This window comes from Oncorhynchus nerka, linkage group LG9a (genome assembly GCF_034236695.1).
Source record: "Oncorhynchus nerka isolate Pitt River linkage group LG9a, Oner_Uvic_2.0, whole genome shotgun sequence".
NCBI lineage: Eukaryota > Metazoa > Chordata > Actinopteri > Salmoniformes > Salmonidae > Oncorhynchus > Oncorhynchus nerka.
The window spans coordinates 43,159,830-43,177,030 of record NC_088404.1 but is presented as its reverse complement, the minus strand read 5'-3'; the positions used below and the strand labels follow the sequence as shown (position 1 = coordinate 43,177,030).

The 17,201-nt window shown below is 41.5% G+C and overlaps 1 protein-coding gene across 2 annotated transcripts; it reads left to right on the top strand.

The window, feature by feature from the left end:
- Positions 1-6,779: 6,779 nt before the first annotated feature.
- LOC115134345 (tyrosine aminotransferase-like) lies at positions 6,780-15,230 on the top strand. Of its 2 annotated transcripts, none has more exons than XM_029668197.2 (12): positions 6,780-6,880; positions 7,720-8,003; positions 8,119-8,223; positions 8,635-8,702; positions 8,855-9,013; positions 9,912-10,050; positions 10,158-10,210; positions 12,550-12,702; positions 13,765-13,893; positions 14,034-14,117; positions 14,215-14,313; positions 14,472-15,230. In XM_029668197.2, exons 2-12 carry the CDS (start codon positions 7,727-7,729, stop codon positions 14,610-14,612), a joined length of 1,407 nt encoding a protein of 468 aa, XP_029524057.2. In that variant the 5' UTR covers positions 6,780-6,880; positions 7,720-7,726; the 3' UTR covers positions 14,613-15,230. The 2 variants fall into 2 exon arrangements, with proteins under 2 accessions (XP_029524057.2, XP_029524058.2); XM_029668198.2 differs by having other exon boundaries at positions 6,805-6,880; positions 7,714-8,003.
- Positions 15,231-17,201: the final 1,971 nt, after the last annotated feature.

Here is a 17,201-nt window from a genome sequence, read left to right as displayed (position 1 = left end):
CTCACTTTGTTCCCTGTGTCAGTACTTATGTCGTTATTTTTCCACTGTCCACACACTGTTCCTGTTCTGTTTCATGTCCGTTTTTCATTAAATGTTCACTCCTTGTACATGCTTCTCGTCTCCAGCGTTGATCCTTACAGTAAAAATGTTTACTCATTTCATATGTATAACCTGTATTCTATTCTACTGTATTTTAGTCAATGCCACTCAGACATTGCTCGTCCCAATATTTGTATATTTCTTAACTCCATTCTTTAACTTTAGATTTGTGTGTATTGTTGTGAATTGTTAGATACTACTGCACTGTTGGAGCTAGGAACACAAGCATTTTGCTACACACGCAATAACATCTGATAAATATGTGTATGTGACCAATACAATTTTATTTTATCTGAAACACCATTTCATAAAGCTCCCGACGAACAGTTCATGTGCTGCTTGCTGAGGCAGTTTGGAACTAATTATTGAGCATCAGAATTCAGATTACATTTCAGTAACAGTTTTCAATAGGCCCAATTTAACCAGGTGTGGTATAATAACCCTTTACATACCACAATACACACTCCAGATACTTACTGACCTAGATTCTTACACAATAATGAGTGTCACCTCAGGAATGGTTGTTTTTCATGCAGGGTTATGTTAAGTCAAAGAGGTGTCTGTTTGATGGCGTGGGTTAAATATGACCCAGAGTGGACTGCTAAATCTTCTGACCAATCATTGTGAACCTCTTTTTCGATGACCAATCAATGACGATCACTTTATTGGAAATTGGGTACATCACTGAGTTGGCACCATGCAACAGGGTGATTCCATGCCAGCGGGAGCGGAACATATTTTGGTATCTCAGTCAGATTGTTCTGGCAATTCTCACATAGGAACTTAAGTGGTAGGAAGGATGTTTAACATGTTTTTTGACATTTGTATCACAAACCATTTTTGAGAAAATCATGATGAAATGGACCATTTCAGTCCCATTGTTAGACCTACAGTACCAATCAAAAGTTTGGACACAACTGATCATTCAATCGTTTTTCAATATTTTGGATATTTTCTACATTGTAGAATAATAGTGAAGACATCAAAACTATAAAATAACACATATGGAATCATGTAGTAACCAAAAAAGTGTTAAACTAATCAAAATATATTTTATATTTGAGATTCCTCAATGTTGCCACCCTTTGCCTTGATGTCAGCTTTGCACCCTCTTGGCATACTCTCAACCATCTTCATGAGGTAGTAATCTGGAATGCATTTCAATTAACAGATGTGCCTTGTTAAAAGTTAATTTGTGGAATTTCTTTCCGTCTTCATGCATTTGAGCCAATCAGTTGTGTTGTGACAAGGTAGGTGTGGTATATTTGGTAATAGACCAAGCCCATATTATGGCATGAACAGCACAAATAAGCAAAGAGAAACAACAGCCGTCATTATTTTAATACATGAAGGTCAGTCAATACAGAACATTTTAAACAACTTTGAACATTTCTTCAAGTGCAGTCGCAAAACCATCAAGCGCTATGATGAAGCTGGCTCTCATGAGGACCACCACAGGAAAGGAAGACCCAGAGTTACCTCTGCTGCAGAGGATAAGTTCATTCGAGTTACCAGCCTCAGAAATTGCATCCCAAATAAATTCTTCACAGAGTTCAAGTAACGGCTCCATCTCATCATCAACTGTTCAGAGGAGACTGCGTGAATCCTGCCTTCATGGTCAAATTGCTGCAAGGAAACTACTACTAAAGGACACCAATAATAAGAAGAGACTTGCTTGGGCCAAGAATCATGAGAAATATCAATCAATCAAATGTATTTATAAAGCTCTTCTTATATCAGTTTATGTCACAAAGTGCTGTACAGAAACCCAGCCTAAAAAACCCAAACAGCAAGCAATGTAGGTGTAGAAGCACAGTGGCTAGGAAAAACTCCATAGAAAGGCAAGAACCTAGGAAGAAACCTAGAGAGGAACTAGGCTATGAGGGGTGGCCAGTCCTCTTCTGGCTGTGCCGGGTGGAGATTATAACAGAACATGGCAAAGATGTTCAAATGTTCATAGATGACCAGCAGGGTCAAATAATAATAATCACAGTGGTTGTCGAGGGTGCAACAGGTCAGCACCTCAGGAGTAAATGTCAGTTGGCTTTTCATAGCCGATCATTCAGAGTATCTCTACCGCTCCTGCTGTCTCTTGAGAGTTGAAAACAGCAGGTCTGGGACAGGTAGCACGTCCGGTGAACAGTTCAGGGTTCCATAGCCGCAGGCAGAACAGTTGAAACTGGAGCAGCAGCACGGCCAGGTGGACTGGGGACAGCAAGGAGTCATCATGCCAGGTAGTCCTAAGGCATGGTCCTAGGGCTCAGGTCCTCCGAGAGAGAGAAAGAAAGAAAGAGAGTTTGAGAAAGGAAGAGAGAAAAAGAGAGAATTAGAGAGAGCATACTTAAATTCACACAAGACACTGGATAAGATGGGAGAAGTACTCCAGATATAACAGACTGACCCTAGCCCCCCGACACATAAACCACTGCAGCATAAATACTGGAGGCTGAGACAGGAGGGGTCCTTGAAACAGTCTTGATATGTTCGTCAAAAGAGAGATCAGGGTCCAGAGTAACGCCGAGGTCCTTCACAGTTTTATTTGAGATGACTGTACAACCATCAAGATTAATTGTCAGATTCAACAGAAGATCTCTTTATTTACAAATATACATTAGACTGGTGGAAATCTGTCCTTTGGTCTGATGAGTCCAAATTTGAGATTTTTGGTTCCAAACCCCGTGTCTTTGTGAGACGCAGAGTAGGTGAATAGATGATTTACGCATGTGTGGTTCCCACTGTGAAGCATGGAGGAGAAGGTGTGATGGTGTGGGGGTGCTTTGCTGGTGACACTGTCAGTGATTTATTCAGAATTCAAGGCACATTTAACCAACATGGCTACCACAGCATTCTGCAGCAATATGCCATCCCATCTGGTTTGCGCTTAGTAGGACTGTCATTTGTTTTTCAACAGGACAAGGACCCAAAACACCTCCAGGCTGTGTAAGGGCTATTTGACCAAGAAGGAGAGTGATGGAGTGCTGTGTCAGATGACCTGGCCTCCACAATCACCCGACCTCAAACCAATTGAGATGGTTTGGGATAAGTTGGACCGCAGAGTGAAGGAAAAGCAGCCAACAAGTGCTCAGCATATGTGGGACCTCCTTCAAGACTGTTGGAAAAGCATTCCTCATGAAGCTGGTTGAGAGAATGCCAAGAGTGTGCAAAGCTGTCATGAAGGCAATGGGTGGCTACATTGAAGAATCCAAACTTTTGACTGGTACTGTATGCCTTCTGTAAGGCCCTATGATCTGTGAACCATGCATGAACCATCCATACAATTTCTTGATATCATTATACTCCGTATAGGGTTTTCTCAAATATGGAGTATGTCTAGATTCTGAAATACACATACATTTATTCAACATAAAAAAATATCAATATTAATACCTCAAAACAACCCTTTTTATTTATACGGAACAAAAATATAAATGCAACATTTTAAAAGGTTTTGCTGAGTTACAGTTCATATATGGAAATCAGTTGATTGAAATAAATTCATTAGGTCCTAATCTATGGATTTCACACGACTGGGCAGGGTGCCCCCACGGATGGGCCTGGAGGGCATAGGCTCACCCACTTGGGAGCCAGGCCAACCCACTGGGGAGCCAGGCCCAGCCAATCAGAATGAGTTTTTCCCCCACAAAAGGGCTTTATTACAGACAGAAAAAAAACAATTTCTTGGCTCTCTTATTTTAGCTCATGAAACATGGAACAAACAGTATACATGGTGTGTTTATATTTTTGTTTAGTGTAGTTTATTTTTAGACATTGTTTGTAACAATTATACTCTTCAAACATCTACAATTTCTCTCCAGTACTTTTAATGATATGACCCATTTATACATAGAAATTGACGTTATAGGTCATTAACCAATCACAGCCCTCTTTTAGGATTGCACATTCAGCAAGTCACCAGCAGAGGGAGTTCGCTTTGAATCCATTTTCCCATTCACTGTGTTGGTGGTGCTCATAACATTTTTCATACCTTCAGAGTTAGCAGAGTCCACTCTGGAAATGTGATGTACTTGTAGAGTATATTGTTCCAAACAATGTCTTAAAATTAACAACATCAAAAGGGTTATTTTGAAATATGAATATATGTAATGTTGAATAAATGAATGTGAAAATTTTCAGAATCAAGACATAGTCCATATTTTAGAGCACATAATAAGGAGTATAATGACACAAATGTTTTCTGTATCACTTAGTGTTCACAGATCATAATGTCTTACAGGAGGCATGTATAGGTCTAAAAAGGGCCTAAAATGGCCACTTTCATTATGATTTTCTCAAAAACGGTTTGTGATAAAACTGTAAAAAGCATTTCAAACATACTTCCTCTCAATGAAGTTTCTATGTGAGAATTGTCAGAACAATCTGCGATACCAAAAATATTTTCCGCTCCAGCTGGTGTGGAATCGCCCGACAACAGATGAACAAATGGAGAGCTATGAATCATTCCTGGCTGTGATGTGAGTGACATGTTATCACCACCTCAAGCTGAACCTCGGCAAGACGGAGCTGCTCTTCCTCCCGGGGAAGGACTGCCCATTCCATGATCTCGCCATCACGGTTGACAACTCCATTGTGTCCTCCTCCCAGAGCGCTAAGAACCTTGGCGTGATCCTGGACAACACCCTGTCGTTCTCAACTAACATCAAGGCGGTGGCCCGTTCTTGTAGGTTCATGCTCTACAACATCCGCAGAGTAAGACCCTGCCTCACACAGGAAGCAGCGCAGGTCCTAATCCAGGCACTTGTCATCTCCCGTCTGGATTACTGCAACTCGCTGTTGGCTGGGCTCCCTGCCTGTGCCATTAAACCCCTACAACTCATCCAGAACGCCGCAGCCCGTCTGGTGTTCAACCTTCCCAAGTTCTCTCACATCACCCCGCTCCTCCGCTCTCTCCACTGGCTTCCAGTTGAAGCTCGCATCCGCTACAAGACCATGGTGCTTGCCTACGGAGCTGTGAGGGGAACGGCACCTCAGTACCTCCAGGCTCTGATCAGGCCCTACACCCAAACAAGGGCACTGCGTTCATCCACCTCTGGCCTGCTCGCCTCCCTACCACTGAGGAAGTACAGTTCCCGCGCAGCCCAGTCAAAACTGTTCGCTGCTCTGGCCCCCCAATGGTGGAACAAACTCCCTCACGACGCCAGGACAGCGGAGTCAATCACCACCTTCCGGAGACACCTGAAACCCCACCTCTTTCAGGAATACCTAGGATAGGATAAAGTAATCCTTCTCACCCCCTTAAAAGATTTAGATGCACTATTGTAAAGTGGCTGTTCCACTGGATGTCTTAAGGTGAACGCACCAATTTGTAAGTCGCTCTGGATAAGAGCGTCTGCTAAATGACTTAAATGTAAAATGTAATGTTAAGCGTCATCAAACTGTCAGTGCATACCCCCTATGCATTTGTGTTGACACACTCCCTTTAGAGGGGAAAGTACTGTCCATAATAATTTTGGGGTAGGTCAGGTGAGGACATCGATTTAGGGTGTTTCAAGGTAAATGTTTTATTTATTCAGAATGTTGTGTATGTAGAAGGTGGACAGGAACCTGGTCAACATAGGTATGGAGAATGACAGGGTTCTTCACTGACTCAACCCCATCACACTGGCTGGTGCATAGGGCAAAGGGTCCTTAGCCAGATGATAAGGGGATGGTGGGGTACAAAGTTCCAGGGGAGTTTTGTGTGTTTTGGACTACTGCAAAATGTTCTTACTAGGATTCGTATTTATTTATCTTGAGAGAAAGTACATTCCTCTGTAAATGTTTCAGGACACAGCTCTCTCTTTATCAATATTGCACCATGAATCCTTCAGTCCCAGTTCACTGATTTACCCATCATGAAGGTAATCAACCCCAGAGTGAAGCAAAAAACAACAACAGTTATGCTGTAGGCTACCTGTTACATTACTGTTTTAAATAAAAATGGTCAAGTGTGAATTTAAAAAGTGTATAAATTGAAGCTTTATTTTCCACACATGAAGCAATTGCACTGTATCGTATACTACTTATCTGTATTTGACTGTATATACCTATTTAGCTTACTTGTACTCCTATATACATACTGTACATGCTGTGGTCATTTGGGTCATTTGGCAGAAATCATAATTCACTTCAGAAACTGGATTGCAAAATAACCCAATGCATGTAGCATTGAAACACCACTGTCAAAACCAGTTCTGGAGAGACCATCGTCTAAGCAAGGTGTAGTCTAAGCAAGGTGTAGTCTAAGCAAGGTGTAGCTGTTCCATAGATTCGGGTCTATCGGCTTATTTACCCTCATTTACATTGTTTTTTTTTACAATGGAACAATCATGCTAATCCTAAACTGCACTCAAGATGACTGAGCCTCAACACGTTTTTGAGAGATCAGTTGTTAGAGGCTGAAATCAAATATTTTGATTAATCGAAACTGATTGATGCTTCTTTAGAAAAAAATAGATCTCCCATTCATGAAAATGTGCGCGTTGCGCACGAGGACAGCACATGGGTCTCCTGTCACGAGTCTCGTATATATCCTTTGGAAAGAGTTAAATGATACAGTTAAACCCAAACCTTGAGGTGTTTCACATTTTTGGGAATGGTGTAACAGGCGTGTATGGCACAACACTCAGTCTCCACCAATGAAGTGATGGGCAGGGTTCAACACCCATTTTCGGGGGCTTGCTATAAAAGCTGGTTTATAACAGACTTATCAGTATAAGTACATATAGAGTATTTTACCTGAATTCCTTCATTTGGAGTGTGAAATTATTTTGAGATTGTAAAGGTATTTAAACATTATTTTGTCATTTAAATGTATGATTACGCATTTAACTACCCTTTGCAAGTAAATATCAAATTTATTAACAGGAAATTTAAAATCCGCTACGGGTCAAAATTATTATGGCCAATTATTTAAGGTATAGTTCGCATGTTTATTATTACGCATGCAGAAACAAATATTACCTTATTTAAAAGAGATGCCTAAAGGCACTGTCGTTTCAGAATATTTGTTGTTTTTGTCTTATTTCAATTTTCTTATGCTTCTCATATTTTTGGGATAACTCAACGAGTTGATTAAATGATTCGATTTTATTAGGTTAAATTTACGTTAATTAGGTTGATAATTTATTGTTCTTGCGTGATGTAAATGTGTTTTACTTCTTAGCGTATGGATTTTACAACGCATGTATTTATACTGCGCTTGTGATAAGATAGCCATTGATAGACTTGTCCAAGTCCGATCAGTAGATGGCTCTTCATTAGGCCACCTTAATGTTCAACTGCGCGCATATCTTGATTTCATTTCAGAACCGTAAACGCAGCGCGTTTGAGTTCAATCTGGATTTTATAGACATGGCACCTGTTGAATTTACATGGGTAATTGAACATCTGGGCTAGCCTACTTCTCTGCACTGATGTTTAATTATCCAACAAGTTTATTTGCAGTTTTCCAATGTATTATTTGTATATTCATTCATAATATTAGTATAGTATAGTATTTTATTTGTATGATATTTTTTTTTAAATGCAATTGCGGGAATTATTCATCGAAATGTATTTGTTTTACCTATCTTTTTCTCCCAATTGGACTTTTCTTCCTATCACTTCCATCTGGAGCTGCAGTTGCAACATGGAGGACAACTCCTATGTGGTCAAAATGAATGGGAATGGTGTCAATGAGAATAATTCTCTCAATGGCGTCAATGGAAAAGGTCTTAATGGGAATGGTATCCAACATAAGACTGTGAAAGGCAGTGTTTATAAATCCAAGCAGAAGAGCCGCAGGCAGAGATGGAACATCCGGCCCTCAGAGATGTCAATCAACACCTTGAATCCCATCCGTGCCATTGTGGACGGGATGAAGCTCACACCCAACCCCGGGAAGCCCATGATTGCTCTATCCATTGGTGAGATGCTACACCACTATCTTATTTGCATATACTCTGTGTGTTCACTTGTGATGTGCAGTTGTCCAGAATTATGTTTCTTATGTACTCCTTTGTCTTCCTGTCACACCATCAGGGGACCCTACAGTGTTCGGGAACCTGCCTACCAATGAAAAAGTTACCCAGGCCTTGAAGGATGCCATTGACTCAAACAAATACAACGGCTATGCTCCGTCTGTTGGTAAGACTCATGCAAACCCTTTATCACAGCACCAACACTTCAAAAAGCTTGTCAAGTGCAAAAAACGAAGGATAGAGTGAGATGTTGTAAAATGAGAATTTTTTTGTAAAGAAAATGACATGGTAATTGAGAAGATATGAGATGAGGCACAGCTAAAAGGGGAGTTGGGTGACTTGCAAGGGGTTGAGAGGTTGGATGTTATTAATGGAATTTCGGTCAGGGAAGTTAAGAGAGCTAGGTGAAATAGGGCCATTTACCTGTCTGCAGATGAACTGAATAGGTTCCCCGCTATGATTGATGATGATTGTAGCTCTAATGACGTATGCATGCGAAATCTCCCTTTGTCCCAGCAGACTACTGAATACAGTATACAATACAAAATATTAGCTGTTGTCTTCTACTCATCGACAGGTTATCAGAAGAGCAGAGATGTGGTGGCAAACTTCTACAGTTGCCCCGAGGCCCCCTTGGAGGCAGAGGTGCATTTACCTGACTCATCCTTTCTCTGCTTTTCCTCATTTAAACTTTATTTTTCTTCACCATATATTCACCTCTGTCTCCCTACTGTAACTTTTCCCCAGAACTAGAGGACATACAGACCTCTAAAAATATCTTGTTATCTTCCTTGCAGGATGTGGTTCTGACCAGTGGCTGCAGCCAGGCTATAGATCTGGCCATCACGGTGCTGTGTAACCCTGGAGACAACATCCTAATCCCCTGCCCTGGATTCTCCCTCTACAAGACTTTGGCTGTGTCTCTGGGCATCCAGGTCAAACTGTACAACCTGCTGGTGAGTACTGGAGGGAGAGGGGAGGGATTCAAATGGAAGGGAGAGTGACAAAAACATGTTTTGAGGAGAAGGAACAAAATAGAGGGAAAATAAAGCAAACAAAGAAAAAGTGGGTTGATATAGATTTTTTTGTGAAGAGAAAGAGAGTGGGAGAGAGCAAGGGCGGGTCAAAATATATTGTTGAAAGGGAAAGATCAGGGGAAATGCTGAGTTCTTCCTCACTGGTGCAAATCTGGCACTTATAAATCACATTGGATACTTTCTTTACTTTAGGCTTACACACACACACACACACACACACACACACACACACACACACACACACACACACACACACACCACACGCACACGCACACACACACACACACACACACACACACACACACACACACACACACACACACACACACACAAACATACCACATACATACAAATACATAAATACTTGGAGCTGCATATCATTTTGAATGTATTTTACATCCATAACAAATATGAACAACATTTCAAAACTTAATTCAGGTCACTCTGGGACACAGTTGTATGTCGTGACTCTTGAGGTCATTGTGTTTACATGACAACTGCACACAATGTAAAGAGCTGCTACTGAGCCACCTTACAGAGCTCCCATTAAACCAACCAACTCTCAAACCAAATGAATTTATAGTCAGACTACTCGTCTCATGGTGCAGTCCTAGCTTCCGTCATTAGCGTTTTATTTCTAGTCATGGGCCTCTGCTAGCTGCCTCCGCCCGAGACAGAGGTATGTGTAATGAGGGAACTAAGAGATCAAAGGTCAGTTGAGATAGTTAGGGCAGTGCAGAATCTGCAGATAGGTTTGCGTGTTTTCAAGTGCATGTGCCTGCTCTCTGCCTCATAGTGGCTTTGTCTGTCCTTGCAGCCAGAGAAGTCATGGGAGATCGATCTTCAGCACATGGAAAGCCTGATCGATGACAGGACAACCTGCCTGATCATCAACAATCCTTCCAACCCTTGTGGCTCTGTCTACAGTAAAGAGCACCTAAAGAATGTCCTCTCTGGTGAGCTCTGTTCATTCACCCCCTGAGCCACAGTGTTCCCTCTCACTGTAGCAAAATATAAGGATTCATTCTAAAACAAGTGTGACTGTGTCTATTCTCTTGTCTAGTTGCCTCCAAAAATTGCATCCCAATCCTGGCTGATGAGATCTATGGTGACATGGTGAGTTCAAGACACACACAGAAGCCCTCTCAGAAACAAACACAACACAGACAACACTCATACAGACTAATAGAGAACTGCCATTGTGTCTGTTGCATAAAAGGAGAGGATAATGTATTGTCTTCTGGCATTGAGGAGATATTGAGCTTACTAGGGTCTAACACAGGGTGGATTGGGTTATGGTGGTCTATGGAGGTGTGGTGGAGTAGAGTAATAGCCAGGTCTTGCATCCAGGAGGAGGCTTCTAGTTCTGGGTTATAGCCTACGTGCTGGCCACTGGCCCTCATGTAATACATATTACCAGCGAGGCACATTCTTTAACATTCTGTAACAGGGAGGTTTTCCCTGGCTCAGCTCTGCTGGGTATCCGAGGAGACCTGCCTGACACGTCCACATCAGCACTGGGGGGATTAGGGGTGTCACAGGCTGAATGCAGGGCTGGCAGTGGCGGGGCAACAGTGCTGGGGTTAGGTCAGCCAGGGCAAGTGAAGGATGAGCCACAGAGGTAATACTGTAGTAGTGCTGAGGGATTAGTGCTTTTTGAGGCCGGTTCGGTTTCATTTAAAAAAAATAATAATTTCGGTTTCGATTACTTTTTAAAACATTAAAAGCACTGTGTGGGTTTAATGCTGTAACAACACAGAATAAAACAGTGAATCAAAGTTCCATGATGCTTATCACATATAAACCATCATTTATTCACGTTACTTTAATAAAATATTTCAGTTGTTGTGTATATTACATTTGTTTTATTTGATTACTTTATCATTTAATTCCAAGTCATCATCTCATCTCTATAGAGCTGCTGCTGACAAAATCACTATATTGTAGTTCTTCAAAGTAAATAAGACATACTTTTATGCCTGCTGAATACCAACTATCAATCACTTAGATCATTTATTTTCAGGTAGAGATACCTCGTGAAGCAGGTATCCTCTGCTCTGCTTTGAGGGTTGGAATTAGTTTAGTAATTTTCGAGAGTTGTTTTAAGATTTTTGGGGGATAGTTTAAGGTATTGGAATGTGTTTTTACCATTGTTGGGTGTTAAACAGCTTATATTTTTAAAATTGACATTCTGTAAGGTGTTTAAAGATGTGTTTAATAGGAGAACAGTATTTTTGCAGTATTGCTTGATGAGATTTACAAGAAATCTGTGTTTTTTATGATTAGTCCCTGTGAGAATGGAGAGAGGTGGTTGGGGTGATTTGTGAATCCTTTAGGGGGGGTGATTGGGGTTGTTGAGTGCATAAATCTCATGAGCTCTGAATCCACCAATGTCTCACTCAGTACAACAGAAGAACTCAGAATGACTGTGCACTTTTTCACATGTGTTTGCGATTAATGCAGATGTGAGGGTAGTATAGTACGAGAGCGGCTGAGAGGGTGGGGGTGTTTAGGGGCCTCGTGGAGGCATGACGTGTCTGGGCAGCATCAGTTCCATCTCACGGTTAGAGGGGAATGTTTGGCAAGCACCAGGCTCTTTCCCTAAGGGCCCCTGTGGGCTCCTCTCTGTGGAAAAAGCCTATCGCTCACGAGAGTTTAGAGTGGTGCCAAAAATGCTCTGTTCGTAAATTAGGTCTGAGGTGAGGTTTAAGATGAGCTTTTTCTGAACTGTCAGTCACTGTGCTCTGACCAATAGGATGCCGGACGGATCCCAAATGCGACGTCAAGGCCTCATCTCTAATGAAAGCCAGCTTATAACAATTACTGTACCAGCCCATCTGGAGTTATTTAACTTCTTAAATAATGTGTAATTGGATTACAGTTACATACTCAAAAACAGCTTAATACATTTTGAATTACCCAATTTAAAATCAAGATGAGGGCTGCAAGTGTTTGCCTCAAACACACTGAAATGGCAGATTTTGAACATCTTTGAAAGCTGTGCTGAGCCAAAGATTTCCCCTCTATACTGATCTATTTGAATCTCCAAAACTGCCAAATTTGCTTTCCTTGGTTGCTTTTCGCAGAAAGGTATTTTAATAAAAAATGTCAGTCCCACTAAACATCAGGGTCTTTGTGTCAAAAGGACATTTTTGATTAGTCAACACAGCTCTACCATTTTCCCTTCCCAAGCTGGCCTTCAATCAGATTTATCTTGGATCCGTCTCATCTGTTGCCTTTCCTTTTTTTACTGGCCACAATCTGCTTGGTGGCTGGGTGTATTTTTCAAGACATTTGCCCAACCCTGAGTGTACTGATCTAAAGTGTGGATAGACTATACATGTATCACTATGTAAAAACACTTTCCCTTTAGTGTAAACTAACACTGATGATTTGACATTGTCCTCTACAATGCTTTGTATTGATATGAGCGTTTACTGTATCTCCATTATCAGGTGTTTCCAGGTTGCAAGTACCAATCTATGGCGTCCCTCAGCAGTGATGTACCCATCCTGGCATGTGGCGGTCTGGCCAAGAGATGGTTGGTTCCTGGCTGGAGGATGGGCTGGATCCTCATTCATGACAGGAATCAAATCTTCGGGAAAGAGGTAAGTCCTTCAGCCTCTCACTAATTAAATATGTAAGGTCCAGTTTATCTATACACATACAATACACTACACCAGTGTTCCCTAACTGACAGGGTGATTTTACGTGGTCCCAGAGGTTTTCTGAGCAAAATTTTTATTCACATTTTATTGTTGGACGTAAAACACTGTAAAAAACGCCAACAAATCAGGTCCAAGTGATTTTAATTCTGGAAATCTGTTCCAAAGTATTCCCACACATAATAGAGAGATATACACTGAGTATACAAACATTAAGAACACCTGCTCTTTCCATTGACATGGACTGACCAGGTGAATCCAAGTGAAAGATATGATCCCTTATTGATGTCACTTGTTAAATCCACTTCAATCAGTGTAGATTCAGGGGAGGAGACAGGTTAAAGAAGGATTTTTAAGCCTTGAGAGAATTGAGACATGGATTGTGTATTCTGAGAGTGAATGGGCTGGACAAAATATTTAAGTGCCTTTGAACGGGGTATGATAGTAGGTGCCAGGTGCATCAGTTTATGTCAAGAACTGCAATGCTGCTGGGTTTTTCAAGCTCAACAGTTTCCCGTGTGTATCAAGAATGGTCCACCACCCAAAGGACATCCAGCCTACTTGACACAACTGTGGAAAGCATTGGAGTCGGCATGGGCCAGAATCCCTGTGGAGTGCTTTTGACACCTTGTAGAGTCCATGCCCAGACGAATTGAGGCTGTTCTGAGGGGAAAAGAGGGAGTGCAACTCCATATTAGGAAGGTGTAATGTTTGGTATACTCAGTGTATGTGATTGTACACAAATGTAAGCAAGGTTTGAAATGATTATTTTAGTAAAATATTATATCTGTTTGGGCTTCTTGCGGTCAATTTGCAGTCTACAAATGATTTGTAATTATGTTTCGTCCCCCTGACCATCTGCTCAAGAAAAGATCGGCCCGTGTCTGAATCTGCTTGATGTTCCCTGCACTACACCAATATTCACACAGTTTAATTAGTCTGTGCATGTCCTCTGGGGTTTGAATCACTTCTTATGTATCTAATGTGTTTCTCTTCTGCGTTTAGATTCGTCAGGGTTTGGTTAAGCTTAGCCAGAGGATTCTGGGTGCCTGCACCATTGTCCAGGGGGCGATAGAGAGCATCCTGAACGACACGCCCCAGGAGTTTTACTACAGAACCATCAGTTTCCTCAAGGTGAGTCCCCCTCCCTTGAACCTTCCCCAATTACTTTATTTACAGATGGTCGTAGTCTAACATATTGACGTATCTGGATATCTGTCTGTATAACTGTCATACTGACTTGTCTATTGACTGGTTTCCTGCTTCTTTCTCAGTCAAACTCAGAGATCTGTTTCTCTGAACTGTCCACTGTTCCTGGGCTGACCCTTGTGCTGCCAGCAGGAGGCATGTACCTCATGGTGAGTCTCACGTGTTCAGAACTCTTGGTGTGGAGTTGGTAGGTGGGGAGATAATAGAACAGACCAGGATACTTAGTGTGTGTCTTGGCATTTCTAGGTGGGGATTGAGATGGAACACTTCCCAGAGTTCCAGAATGATGTGCAGTTCACTGAGCGTCTGGTGACTGAGCAGTCCGTCTTCTGCCTGCCTGCTACGGTAAAACATCACACACATCTATCCATCCATCCATCCATCCATCCATCCATCCATCCATCCATCCATCCATCCATCTAATGGTCTCATCCATCCTTTTTGTCTACCAAAGGTGGAGAAATGTCCTTGTTCTGTCTTTTACAATTCTTCTCTCCTTGCAGGCATTTGAGTACCCAAATTACTTCCGGATCGTGGTGACCGTACCAGAGGAGATGATGGTGGAGGCATGTGCACGGATCCGGGAGTTTTGCCAGCGCCACTACAGACCCTGCAGCCAAGACAGCAATGAGCTGGACCAATGAGAGACAGCCTGAGAGAGAGGGAGGGAGACCAGAGAGTATGGACGCAGTAAGGGACAAAAGTGAATGTGAAAAAAAGAGAACGGGAAGAGAGCGGGTTAAAGAAAGAAGAGGAACTAGGGAAGAGGAGTGAGAAAATTATGTTGCACTGCAGGAGCAAAGGATTTAGTAATGTAATTGGTGGTTGTCCATCTTTAGTAACTTCAATTTATGAGCAGACCTGATATTTATATTTTGTACGGCCATTTTATGTTAAACTTACTTTTACTAATTATTTGGCTTCATGGTTGTACCAATACTCAAGGCTCCAATGTTACTTTATATGTTGGGTTGACCAAAACACCATTGGGCCTATAGAACCAGGGACCGGGGGTTTACCCACCCCCTTTGTTCAAACCATGATGGGGTTAATGGTTGGGTTGATCCTACCAGGAAAACAAATGGAACTCAAGCACCAGCAGATTACATACAGTGCTTTCCATAGTCTGTGTTACATACTTGTTATTGCTAGGATTATGATGCTCAACCAAAACCTTTGCTATCTACTTGTTAATCTATCTTCATGTAATATATATTTTATGTGAAAAAGTTATTTAAACCAAAGTAAAGCTATGAAATACCTGTTTGTTTGTTGTGACTCATTAGCTCATGGTAATATAAAAACTAAATCAAAGGATGTATCCACTAATTTATTGATTATAGTTTGTTATTGAGGCCTACACCCAATCCAGACATGGGGATTTGACCTGAGCTGACCTGTCCATCAGTAAAGTCATGTAACAGCTTAAGGGTTGAATCAGTCCAGAATGGGGATGGACATGGTTAGGGTTTCACTCACTGGTCCTTTGTCTTTGACACGCCTGCATGTACCCAGTGTTTATGATCAGGTGTACATCTTCAAAAGACTTCAAGATAATTAAAACATTAAAACATGAACACGATGTTGAATGACTTCAGTCTTGAGCTGTTGTCATTTCATACATTGTTTATTCAGTACTCTTATAGATTTTCTGACAGAACTTTCTCTTATACTAATGTTATACCCCCTAGAAAGATCTCAAATCAACTTCAGTTGGATTTAAAGAAAACAAACATCCTCGCAAATAATACATATTACATTGGAATACTTCCCATCTTACTACACACAGATACATTTATCAGTTTGACTATTTGTACTGTAGTAACACTTGTGGTTCAATGGTTTGCTTCTCAAGATGATTGTAAAACATGAAAAATCAGTGTGATGACTGACTAGCATGAAATCATTCATTGCTGATACTAGAGCACAATCTACTGTTTGATATATGAATTGCAGCCTGGGACCATACTGAGCAGATTCAACATGGTCACATTGTTTGTCCTCCAGGACCTGCATACCGGAATGTATTTGCATTACACTACCAAACACTTTAAATTGAATCGGCACTATTGTACAATATCACATATATCGCACAGTGCATCTGCCTATGTAATCTCACACCTTTCCTACCACATATTGTTTGGGCATGAGGATCCTGTAGTCTAGGTCTTACAGTGTTTCCCCTCTGAAGAAAATGTCCATTAGGACATTCCACTGAGTCTATACAACAGCCCTCGTTTCCTGAGTGTACACAAAAATGCACAATAGTGGTGAAGTACTTCTTACATTGTTCAATGGTTAACTGGAATGATAAGGAAGCGAGAGAGCAAGAGAAACAAGTCCCCGAGTGACCTGCAGCTGGACAATCTGGACCTGGTGCACTTCTCTGTAGGACTGAAGGTGGGATTACAGTACGTTTACATTTTAGCAGACACTCTTATCCAGAGCAATTTACAGTAGCGAGTACATACATTTTAATACTTTTTTCATAATGGTCCCCCATTGGACTCGAACCCACAACCCTGGAACTTCCCATGCTCTACCAACTGAGCTACACGGAACCACATACACATAGACACTGGCACAAATAATCACATGGATGATACAGGGACTAATGGTCTCTACTGATACCGTTCTTGACATTTCAATAACAAATCTCTGTGTGAGTTCACATCTTTTAAATTGCTTCTAGAAAGTGTGTGATGAGCCCTATGACAGGTGGAGAAATGCTCACCACTGACACTATCTGGACCTGTGGAAGGTCAGAACATGATCTTATCCCCTTCTCTATATCAACATCATTATACTGTATCTCATAGCAGCAAAACGGTTTGTCTTTCTTTGTGGTCTATGTTTGGTATCTTCAAGTGTGGAGTATTGCCATGCCTGTCCTGTAATGCTGTGCAGGATGGAGGCCTTGCAGGCCTCAGGGAAGGTGAAGAGTATTGGTGTCCAACTTCAACGTCCTCCAACTGGAGAGACTGTTCTCTGTGGCCAAGGTTTCCCCTGCAGTTAACCAGGTACTCAATAAGACTTTAACTTGCTACTAAAGCAACATTCTGATATTATGAATACCTTAATAATGCATTATACCTCACTTCTTTAACCAGCTCATACATCCAGCACAATGTACAGTTAACTGTGTTTATGCATGGATGCTACATGTGTAAACGGGTGTGTGTTTACCTTGCTGAAAGAGTGTGTGGGTGTTGTTAATGGGTCCGAGGGGAGGA